The 12747-nt window shown below is 38.8% G+C and overlaps 1 protein-coding gene across 11 annotated transcripts in view; it reads right to left on the bottom strand.

The window, feature by feature from the left end:
* Window positions 1-12747, bottom strand: part of PRP4K (pre-mRNA processing factor kinase PRP4K) — a 53420-nt gene that overhangs the window by 18847 nt on the left and 21826 nt on the right. For all 11 annotated transcript variants that reach the window (XR_010598719.1, XR_010598720.1, XR_010598721.1 and 8 more), the window contains exons 3-6: window positions 10383-10553; window positions 9857-10012; window positions 3836-3917; window positions 2069-2279 (exon numbers count right to left, since the gene is read on the bottom strand). Coding sequence is in view for 1 of the 11 variants with exons in the window: in XM_042860580.2 (XP_042716514.1) it covers window positions 2069-2279; window positions 3836-3917; window positions 9857-10012; window positions 10383-10553 (620 nt within the window). In the remaining 10 variants the exon portion in view is untranslated. The remainder of the gene's footprint in view (window positions 1-2068; window positions 2280-3835; window positions 3918-9856; window positions 10013-10382; window positions 10554-12747) is intronic.

Raw genomic sequence — 12747 nt, 5'->3', positions numbered from 1 at the left:
AAGCACTGATTACCAATAAATAGAGGTATTCTGGTGTGTTAGCAGTTATCTTCTCTATATTAAGAATCTAGTAAATAAGTTTAATGCTGTATAATGTAGTTATATGAGACTGCAACCAGGCACTTCTATTACCATTTCTCCTAGATTATGTTGGTTTATGGCATATTCTTTTACATAATTAACCTGTTTAAAAATGCAACACAGAGCTTAAAATTTTTCATTTGCTTTAAAAAAAATCTCAATTGAAGACTTAACTGTAATGGCTTTCCAAAAATTCACATAATAGGAAAAAATTCTGTATTCTACACATTCCTATGGATAAACCTGTAGACTGAGTACATAACTTAGAATTATATTTTTGCCAATAATATGAGGTACTTTATTAAAAATTTTAAACCCCCAACACACTTTTCATGGAAGTTTCTCTCACACAGTCAGAAAAAAAATCTTCTTGACAGGATAGATAAAATAGCTGATGCTATTTTTAATTGTTCTATTTAAAAGAAACATTTTAAAATGCAGGCAAGATTACCCCTTTCTCGCCATTTAATCATCTTTAATGTCCCAAAGACATTTTATAGGGTTGATAACGTAAAAGAAACTAAATTAAGGGTACATTTTAATGAAGACAGAACTGGAATTATTTCATAACATATTAAAGTAGAATAATTTTAATATTTTGGAGTAAGTTACATGCATCCCAGAGTATTGAGGAACCCACTTCCCCCAGCATTACACCCCAAAATCCTGCACTTTCAAGGACTACATGACAGCCACCAGCCTCCTTATGATAGATGACTGGACTGGAATCATTTGAATCAAGGAGAGAGCACCGTTAAGAGAAAGAGGGCACTTCACCATACTTCTCAAATGTCTTTCATTTTAGTCCCCAAAGTTACCTACATTCCACAGAATTTGGTGTTACCCTACACTTCTACTCTTGAACAATATTTACATCAGAAATAAAGGAGAATGAAATTGAGATTATACAAAAGCTGTTTATGCAAAATGATTAAACCAAAATATTAAGTTTTCTTCATATATCATTTTTTGTGCCCCTTCTCATTTATTCTCCCTCCCCCCGCCCCGGCTCCATGCACATATCGCATCCTACATTTGAACTCTGGCCAGTTGCTAGTCCCCTAATAGCAGATCATACTGCCTCCACAGGAGGTCAAAACACAGATCAAACTTGGCTCTGACAAGCAGCAGGGCAATCTTTTAAAATTGGCTTTCCTTTTATGTTTCTATTTATTGTAATATTCACCCCTAAAATCCTAGAACAAAATTATTTATCGCTTTTTAATTTAAAGTACTACTACTTGACTTTCTCTAACTGTATTTTCTTTAATTATCATATTGTGTATTTCGTATTTTAATTATTTAGTATTTTAATTGTTTGTGTAGCACACAAAAGTGTGCCTTGGCAGGGTGCTTTCTAAATACTATTATTTTATATATAACAAACTGACAATTTGGTGTATTTTTCAGAGTTGAGACAAAACAAATCCTTCCACCCATAAAAACCATTTTTTGTGTAGCAAAGCACAACTTGGTAAGAGTTTCTTCTTGCTTTGTGGCAGCAATTAAAACATTCACAGATCTGTGCACATTCCTCAGTGACAATGACTAAGATGAAAATAAGTCAAGGTTTACCAAACAGAAAAGGAAAAAATACCATCAGCAGAAAAACAATTTGCGATCTTCCAAGAAAGTGTCAAATATCATGGAGATTTAAAAATATATTAAACTAAAATAAATTGACAGTTCATTCTTAAATATAAAGGAAGGCATTAATGTCTGTTCTTCCTAATTTGCAGCACTGACTGCTTAACTGATAATTAGGAACCCTGAAAACAAACTCTCACATTCACACCACCATCCCTGAGAAAGTGTTTAATTTTAACAGTTCAGTTCTATAACTTTCTGGTGGGAAATTTTCAACACTGTCTAAGAATTAAATTTCTTCAGTCTGAAATTATGATATTAAGAAAGCTGAACAAAATATGCCCGCAAAGCAGATTAGGCATTTTGTTTAAAATTGCATAATGAAATTTCAGATTCTTACCATTATTTTGTTCAACTGTCATGAGGTTGTGTTTGGCTTTTACAGAGGCCTCAAATGTATCAACATTTTCCCGTTCATACTCTTTAACATCAGCAGCTACACGTTCTAGAATGTCATCTGGCGAATTTGAACGACTACGTGTGCTGCTCTGAGGACTGCTTGGTTCAGATGGCACAGACATGTTACTGTCTTCAGTCAGGTACTTGTATTTCTGCAAAGAAACTTTATAAAGTTATTCTCATCATCATGACCTGTCCCAATCTAATTCTACTGTGTATGTTGGGGCATACTTTTTCCTGAATCTAACTAGCTCATTCTAGAGCTTAATCTGTATCTTTTCTTTATACATTATCTGAAACACTAATCAAATTATGCAGCATGCTAGTTGTGGGATACAGAAAGAAACATATGTCTTGTCAAAATATACCCTGAGACAAGACTTCAAAAATACCTTTTTAGACATTTAGATTTATTGATAAAACCTTTGTAACAACTGATTTACTGGTTAAGAAAGCAAGGCAAGAAGGATAGCACTTGACCATGTGTGGCAAAACAGCAGCATTGAGAAGTCCATTACTAATATTCTGGTGTATAAGAAGTGAACTCATGCTTCAAAGAAAAAACAAGAGCTTTGAGTCTTGCAACCTAAACATTTACTATTCTATATTAGTTTGAAAGTGTAGAAATCTCAAGTGTTATTTGAAATTTTAGTATTTGAATTGGAGGATCTCAGTTAGTTCCCTATATTCATCTTAAGTTATTCAGTGCTTGTATAAAAATGTATCACAACGATAAAATTTTGCAAATGATTTTTGCTGCCCTGAATAATATGGAGCCCAATTATTTGACTGATGCCCTTTTATTCTATGCCCTGTCCCAGACATTACAAACAATTTAGGAGGATCTTGGTGTCAGATTCTGAGGTTATACTCTCCAGGATTAGCAGCAGGGCTCTTTCAGTTAAGGGCACTGACCTTTGGAATTTGCTTCCCTTGGTGGTGCCATGAGAGTGAGTTAAGTGATCCTTTGAGTATGGTGGAAGGTATTTTTACTCCATTTTGTCTGATTTGGGGGATTTAGCCAGTAACGTTTCTCAAGGTGGCACCAGTACATCTTTACGTGTAACCACACAGAAGGGTAACATTATTATTATTAAGCACCTGTTGTAATCATCGCTTATTTTATGGGTTTAAAATATAAATAACAGTATGCTAAGAATATCAGATAACGGCATTCATGGTACCTAACAGTTTCATAACATGCAAAAATCACACCAATTCTGCTCAGCTTTCTGAATGCTTACATAGAAGACAAACCTTTCATTTCAAATGAAACTGACTAATCAGATTACAATCAATATTTCTGAGCCTTAACCTCCACTCTACTGTCATTTGTGGTATCAGCAATATACCAGTGAAGACAATAAATGTATGATTTATCCTTTGATGCAATCATTACATAATTTTATAGTAATTTAAGTTATAAAGCCAACTGTCAGAAAAATGACTCATTTGGTGTAAGTTGCTTCTGTTTTTTAAAAAAGGTTGTGCACCAAAAATGTAAGTTTCAACCCAGACAATATTTTTACAACCACATTGAAAAATGAGTGACAGATTGTGACAGTCTTAGCTTTATTAATGTAAGTGTCCACTTGAAAAATGTCACTGTCTCCAATCTTATTTTAAAAGAAATAGTAAGACAAAAAAGGTTTTTACTGTACATGTAAAAGACAACTTCAGTAGTCTGAGGGTTTTAATAGTCGCATACCTGAACAATTGCTTGTCTCTGTAATCTTCTCTGCTCTATCAGAGCTTCTTCATCTTCTTCTTCTACATCAAAGTCTTCAAGGCTGTGAATTATTAATATTTGTATAGCACCATAAAAAAATATGGTTCTTTACAGAACTTAGAAAAGATGTAGTCCCTGTCCCAGAGAGTTTACAATCTGAAATTAAGAGTAATTATACAACTCTTTGCCTCAAAATACTTGGAAACAAGAACCCAGATTCTTTTGAAGCATAGGAATAACTATAAACGTCACTCCTCTTTAGTCTTACTACAGGTTCAACTGTCTGAGGCAAAGCAAAGGAAATCCCAAAATTAGTTTTCTGAACCTCCTTTATGAGAAAACATATGTTCTTCGGTGTGCCGCAATTCTGCAAAAACAGCCATATTTTTGAAGTTTAATGTACCCTCTTTACATATACCCACATCATGTATCATTTGAAAGCTTATTGTATGCATGCTTAGATGAGGTACAATGTGGAGGTGTCAAGTGGTGCCGTAAACCTGTAGGTGAGGTGAAACAATGGTATTCAAAACGAAAGCCATTTTTTGCTCAATTCCAGAAACACAACATGACTAGGACTACAATTTTTAATATTTACGTTAATTATAATTATCTTAATGGGGTTCCTTTTAATCACAGCTACCAAACGACAATGTATTAAAAGATTTTTATTGGTTTTGCCTGGGGAAGCATTATTTTTTTCAGAAATGATTACGGTGGTGCACTCGTAGCAGTAGATTGCATGTCCCTAATTTGTACTGCATAGTGAGTAGATATAAATGTATGCAAATTCCTAATGTAATTCTTCTCCGTTTGTAAGCTTTTTTACATATGATGAAGCATCTAGTTTGCCTGGTAGAAGGTTTTAATTTGTACTGCCTATGCATGCAGTACTAGTCTTTGAAATATTCCAGAAACTAGCTTTTTAATTCAGTGACACTTCTGCACAGGTCAGATTAGTGTTATAGATGACAATATAGTTTCATATTATGAATATGCAAAAGCTATGAGAGAAAGAAGTGGCCTAACAAGAAGTAGGTAAGACAAAGTCCACAAAAAACTCCTTGCTTCTGCACTGAAGAGGGACGAAGAGCACGTTACAGCTCTTACCAACCATGTTATCAACAATATGACAAACCTATTTGACCCTGACTCACATCCAGAGGCACTTATCAACATATCTACTGGATTGCATGTAACATGAGATGTACAAGAGTCTCCACTGAGAATAGCAAAGGATGGTGAAGAACAAATGGAGAGATCTGTGATTCTGATGGGACATGCAGCTTTTTCAGCCTGGTCAAGAAATCTGGCATCAAAACATTTGCTGACATGGACAAGCAGGCGAAGTTTAAATCTGGCAAGGGAGGGACGATAACAGCCGTGATCAGTCCAGAAATTGTTTTCTGAAGAACCCTCTCCTTAGCAAGATGCACAGATATTTCAATACCAACTCTTCTTCACCCTGAGAAGAAGAACCTGGGCCTATGTCCCTCTTCCATGCTGATGGAAACATAAAAACAGATAAAGCTGAATTAGGGTAACAGCTGGAAGCTCAATCTGAAATAATCCATCAGCTAACAGCATCCAACAAAGAAACCATAGTGTACATCAGAGATGCTCTGGCTGTGAAACAAATAATGGCTGGAGACAAATTCCACACATCTGATTAATTGGATGCTGAGTACTTGAGGCAGGTCCTAAAAATATTTGACAAAGCTAATTCTATAATCAAAGTCTTTGAGAGAGATGACAATAACTCTGTGAAAATTACAGAAATACAGTGTCAGACAGGATCTAAGGTTGGATGCCAAGAAATACCAGGTGATTGATGGGCATCCTGTACCTCCATGGAAAAAGTTTCTAAATACGGGATCCAACAGCAAGTCACCTGTAAAATTCCTCTATGAAAATCGTTCAAAATGCTCATGAGAATGGAGGAGCACACCCAACACAAATACTCCCTGTTGGGGGCTTTTCCAAAGGTGAAGTAGCAAAGTCCACCACCAGTGGAGGTGTTGAAAAAAGCCCGAGACTTGTACAGTACTCACAAGGAAGCAGACACAAGGATGCTTCTGCATCCTGTACGTGGCAATATGGCTTTGGGGCTTCTTGGAATATGTATACATTGCAATATAAGCCCAGGGTTAGTAGAACTCAAGTTAGCAGACTCTGGATTTGTTAATCTAGGGCTTGAGCATCTAACACTCATTTGCAACCCCAAGTTAGGAATTGCTGGACCCTGCACCCCAACCTGGAGCTCCAGCATCTACACTGCAGTATTGGGGCCCAAAGTCCAACCACACATATTTCAGACTTCCTAGCACCCTCCCAAAATGTGGCCACTCTAGCCTTTTATTCATGGTGAAGTGTGGGAAAACGTGACTGTCCAGAAGACAAAAAGTTGGCCCATGAGATTCTTTTGGCAGACTCCCAGAGCATGAGTCCAGTGGGGCCATGTCTGCACTGCAAAGCAATAGGGCTTGAACCCTAGGTCCCAGCTTGACTCAGGCTTGGACTCTCCACTCCCCTGGGGTCTGGGACCAAGCCATGGGTTAGAGCAATTTGTGTGTAGACGAAAATGCGGTTAGGTTTGCGCCTTAGTTCAAACCCTGGGCTTACACTGCAGTGTAGATATATTTTTGGTGTTGTCAAAGGAACCACAGTAATTAGGTCACCTGATACAGATGTTTTAGTCCTTGCTGTACACTACTTTCCAAAAATAGAACACAGCTAACATGTGGATTGAAACAGGGACCATTACCAGCACAACTGACAAATGTTGCTTCATACGTGTGCGTTCCTGTCCTGACTTCTGCAACATAATTGCTGCTGTAGACACATTAACAGGATGTGACAGTCATCCCTATTTAAATGTTGTCAGAACAAAAGGCGCTTACTGCTTCAGAGATCTTTCCAAAATTGGGAGAGAGACAGATAACTTGCAATTTCTGTGGCAAGGAAACTGGTAGCAGTGCTATATGACTAAAGTAAGAAACAGAGACCTGAATTGCTTGCACCTCAATCTAGCCACCAAAAATGGCAAGTCACTTGGCAAACTCTCACCATGTGAGGACAGTCTGGAAGAGCATGTAAAAAGAGCATCTTGGCAAACAAAAATTTAGATGTTTTCACACACAGATAAATCAGATATTGGCTCACCATTGCAACGTGGATGGAAAAATGTGGATGATGAACTACTTCCTGTATTCTTCAAGAGTCCAATGGTATCAGAGCTCCTACAAGTCCTTATCTGCATCTGTACCAATAGGGGTTGCTGCTCTATCAACTGTGTCTGTAGCCAGAACAATCTTCCCTGCACAGAACTGTGTACATGCCGAGGACCAGGCAATGAAGATGGTGATAACCCATGCACTCTCAATAGAGATCATAATGATGAACAAGATGCTAATGATGTTGACTAGAAAAGCAAGTAGTGCTACTACATTTCAATGATACCTGTACAAATGTATTATTAGAATCTGATTTACCCTTTAGATTGTGATTGTGATACTTTGAGCTCACAAAAAAATCCAGCATTATGTCTTGAAATAATACAGTGTCATTAAACTAACAGAAATGAATATAAATATTTCAAAGTGGTCATTTTAACCTATTTATGAAGCTAATGTTTATCTCCCCTCTTCCCCCCACCCCCATGGTAACAAAAGTCCTGGACAATTCCACATCATCTCTCATTTTAAAACTAGACATAATAAGCTTTCAAGTTAAGTAGGATGTGCACGTGTGTAGAGAGGGTACATTAAGTTGACCAAATTGGTGGTGTCTGCTGCCCACCTATCTGCTATCATGTTATACATAGGGCTGGAAGGGACTCCCTGCATCACTGAGTACAATGCCCTGCTCTCAGAGGTAATCACATCACATAATCCCATTAATCCCAAATTTATCAAGCTCCACCTTAAAACTAGTTAGGTTGTTTTCCCCCACTATTATTGGAAGGCTGTCCAGAACGTGACTCCTCTGATGGTTAGAAACCTTCCTCTAATTTCCAGCCTAAATTCATTCATGATCAATTTACACCCATTTGTATTTGCATCAATATTGTCATTTAGCATAAATAGCTCTTCTCCCTCTGTGACATTTACCCCCAATATATTTACATAGAGCAATCATATCCCTGCTAAGTCTTCATTTTCTAGGCTAAACAAACCAAGCTCTTTTAGTCTCCAATTGTAAAATTAGTTCTCCATTTCCCTGATCACCCTACTAGCCCTTCTCTGCACCTGTTCCAGTTTGAATTCATCTTTCTTAATAACATAAGACCAGCCATAATGGGTCAGACCAACCATCCATCTAGGCCAGCATCCTGTCTTCTGACAGTGGTCAGTGCCAGGTACTTCAGAGGGAATGAACAGGGAGTCATTGAGTGATCCATCCCATCATTCTCTCCGAGCTTTTCGCAGTCAGAAGGTAGGGACACCCAGAGCATGGGTTTGCATCCCTGACCATCGTGGCTAACAGCCATTGATGGACCTATCCTCCATGAACTTATCTAACTCTTTTTTGAACCCTTAGCTCCACTTCTCCTTGAAGACGTGAATGTTAAATATAAATATATCCTTTTAAAAGGGTCTCAAAACAATTTATGATGCTTTATTGAGCCTTACATCTGTGGTGTACTATTCTAAACTCTTTCCCCCCCAATGAATAAACTGAGGTACAGCAAGACTAAGGGCTTGGCTACACTTGCGAGTTACAGTGCAATAATGGAGCCCCCGGCGCACTAGCTCACTATCCGTCCACACTGGCAAGGGATGCAGAATGCTCTGACTCTGCGGCTACAGCGCTGCTGGTATTCCACCTCGGCAAGAGGAATAACGTTTGCTGCGCCTTGGCTACAACGCCCGGGCATCAGCGTGAATGAGGTGTTGCATTACTGATCAGCCTCCGGAAACATCCCATAATACCCTTAAGTCAAGTGGCCACTCTTGTCATTGTTTTGAACTCCTGTAGGAATGCGGAAATGCCCTTTCAAAGCTCCATTTCTGACAGCCGGCATGCAAGCCGTTACTGTGCAGTGTTGTGTGTGTGTGAGAGAGAGAGAGGTGGGGGGGGGGGGGAGAGGGGGAGGTCTGCTGCTGTCTGAACTTACAAGCCAGCATGCTGACATGCTGGCAGCCCCCAAAAAACTCACTCCCCCCCACCCCCCACATACACACAACACACTCCCTGTCACACTCCACTCCACCCCTCCCATTTTAAAAGCATGTTGCAGTCACTTGCATGCTGGGATAGCTGCCCATAATGCACCACTCCCAATGCCGCTGCAAGTACTGAAAATGTGGCCACGCCAATGCACTTGAAGCTGTCAGTGTGGACCGATTGCAGCGCTTTCCCTACTGCGCTCTACGAAGGCTGGTTTAACTCAAAGCGCTCTACATCTGCAAGTGTAGCCATGCCCTAAAGCCATGTCTACACTAGCTCTTTTGTTGGAAAAACGTTGTTGGTCAGGTGTGTGAAAAAACACACCGACTGACATAAGTTTCACCAACAAAAATGCCAGCGTGGACAGCACTATGTTGACGGGAGATGTTCTCCCTCTGACATAGCTACTGCCACTTGTTGGGGGTGGTTTAATTATGCCAATGGGAGAGCTCTCCCCCATCACAGAGTGGCTACATGGGAGCTGTGCCGCTGTAAGGTCTCTACTGTAGACATAGCCTAAGTGATTTGCCCAAGATACACAGCAACTCAGGATTGGGAACACAGCCCTCTCCTGCCCACTAGACAATACTCCCAGGTAGTTTTCAAGTTCTCTATAATTATACAAAAAGATTTTGATCACCACAAAACCGTTTTACCACACAGATTAGTACTGAAACGATGTAAGAGTCAGGGCCCTTCGCTAACATGAAAGAATAGGTCATTACACTGGTTTTGTTAAATGGACACAATACAAAGCTTTCAATAATTAATTCTCCCCATTAATGGAACCAAATCTTTACTTGTTAGGAAATATTAGAAATTCATTCTTACTTCTCATCTGATGAGGAATCCTGCTCAGCTTTCATGCCTTCAGAAAGACTTCCTTTAAATTTATCTTCCTTAACTTTGCTTCTACTCCTACGTCTACGACCACCCCGTGACCTAGACCTCCTCCTAAGCCGAGATCTACTCCTCCGACCTCTATCCCTGTTGAACAGAAGAAAAATACAGGAAGGAAGGGAAAAAAATAGTATATGATTTAATTTGCTTATGATTAGTTTAGTATTGATTTATGTCCAAATAATATTTAGTTGACACTGAAATATATAAATAGGCACAAACAACCCTTTAAAATAGTAAGCTTTAACAATTAAACTAACATTAATATTCTGAAAGAGGCTAAGACGAGTGAAAGAATGTGCTAATGTATAACTTTTGGGGGCAGGGAGGATATATGCATGACAGAGCTGTTTTGAATGAGCTAATAAAATATTTAATTTTTATTCTATCCAATTTGAATAATGGGCCTGTATTTAGACAATACTGAAAAGAAAAGTTTCATTGCAAGACTTTTTACCTCCTCCGAGGAGACCTGCTTCTCCTTCTTGGAGACCGGCTACGTCGGAGAGGTGAACGAGATCTCCTTCGGATCGGAGACCTAGATCTTCTTCTGGATGGTGACCATCTGAGTGGGCTGGCTTCTTTTGATCTCTCCCGTCTAGAGAGAATATCATCTCTAGGTCGGGTTCTTGAAATTAAGAAGAAGAGAAAGACACTGGTATCAGGGGCAAACTGAAAACAAAAAAAATCACAACTCCCTCTTAAAGCTCACTTTAAAAGCTTACTGCAACTGAGACTCCACCAGAGGGGTAAGTATACTTCAGTGCTGCCAGTCTGCTTTGCATGTCTCCCATCCCTGGAAATATCTGCCCAAACACAGACCTAATTCAGCACAACTCTCGCAATAAAATTTGTTAATTACCATCACAGAGCTAGAAGAAGTAAAAGAATGGCCTATTTTAAGTTAATGTGCAACAGTGCTGAAATGAATATATACATAAAATAAAAACTGAATCCAGAGGATCTTCTCCACAACATTACAATAGCTCAAATTTGGGCTTAAACTACTTAACTGTAATCACTGTAGAGTCAATTTTAATTTAGAAAACAGATGTGGCCAGCCGTGATTTAATTAACATTATGTGAATACTATTGTAGCAGGAGTGTTGGTGATTCTGTGGAAGGCATCTTTTCACTTGGGACATTACTGAACCAATTCCATACTGTTGGTAAGGGCCACAGTTTTGTAAGTAAATATTTCAAATAAGCTTTAGTATTTTTACAATATATACCAACAATTCTACATGAATGGCAAATGAATAGTTATGCAGTGTTTACATGACAGCTGCAACATAATGAAGGCATGAGATCTCTATCAAAACTGTGAATAGTTTTCTAATGAGATTGTGACAGATTATTAAAATGTAATTGTAAACAACTCTATATTTAAAGTAAACAAATTAATGTAGTTCAATATTATTTTAAAATTATTTTTAACCATTGTTTCTTGGAGGTCTCCCTTTCAATTATTAATCCAGCCCAAATCGGTTTACTGTGGTGTAACTGAATCATAGCATAAGGTTCCATAACAACAAAGAAAGCTATAGTCCTAACGCTATAATGGTTAAAAATAATTTTAAAATAATATTGAAATATATTCATTTTTTTACTTTAAATATAGAGTTGTTTAAAATTACATTTGAATCATGTGTCACAATCTCATTAGAAAACTATTCACAGTTTTGATAGAGATCTCATGCCTTCATTATGTTGCATCTGTCATGCAAACACTGCATAACTATTCCCTTGCCATTCATGTAGAATTGTTGGTATATATTGTAAAAATACTAAAGCTTATTTGAAATATTTACTTACAAAACCAATTTCAGTCTGAGCAATTACATGAACTGAAAACCTGCTGACGAAGCAAAGGGCAAAGCATTGAGTGGAGGAGCTGTTAATGATGCACTGTTGTCTTCCTGAGTCCTCAAGCTGGTAGCTCCAGAGTTATCACGAGCAAAGGCAGAGTGAGATTAATAAGGTCTTGTCCACAATGGGGATTTACCCGGTTACCACCATCAGTGACTAGTCACCAGCGCACCCCCACTAGTGCAAATCCAGAGTGCAGGCAAACAAAGCCACTATTTCTGCTGGTGGAGCTTTCCCTCTACCTGAAACTAGAGTGAGTGCCACTGGTGCAAACAGCTTAGCCTGCGTACACTAGGCACTTGCAGCAGGTGGAGCTACACCGGAGGCTGGCCACCAGCTACTGAAGCAAATCTCCAGCACAGATAAGACTTAAGACTCATCATTCTGCGGCTGCTTGGGAACACTATGAGCAGCAAAAAATTTATGAGGGAGGAGGATTCTGAAAAATCCAGAAGCTTATGGAGGCACTGAGCAATGGAGTCAATCCATCACTGCAGCCAAGAAGCAATGGGAGGACAATGCAACAGAGATCCCCACTCCATTGCTACAGCCAGGAGAGTAGCGAGAAGCACAGAGCAGTACAGACATCTCTCCACTAGTCTGCAGGCTTGCAAGTAGGGTGCTTAGTGAGGAAAAAAATCTCTCTCCATTCAAGCAGCTAGAGGGGCTTTAAAATTTCAGACACCTAGATTTATCAGCCTAGATTTTAGCCTCAGCACAGGGTGCCTGCAAAACCCGACTTTTAAACCAATTTTTTTACATCCTCAATTCTGGGCCAGCTGTCTGCTGAGCTGGACCCGTTGGTATAAATTAAAAGTTACTTACTGATGTTTTTAAAATGTGCTGCTTTATACTGCAGCAGCTGCAGCTCCCAGGTGACCTGTAAGCACTCTTAAGAAAAAGACAGATCTATAAACCAAACGTTACAATCTTTTTCCTCAAGTTTTTGTTCT

The sequence above is a fragment of the Chrysemys picta genome, chromosome 2, assembly GCF_011386835.1.
Source record: "Chrysemys picta bellii isolate R12L10 chromosome 2, ASM1138683v2, whole genome shotgun sequence".
NCBI classification, from domain to species: Eukaryota; Metazoa; Chordata; order Testudines; family Emydidae; genus Chrysemys; species Chrysemys picta.
This window is presented reverse-complemented; position numbering and strand designations above follow the sequence as displayed.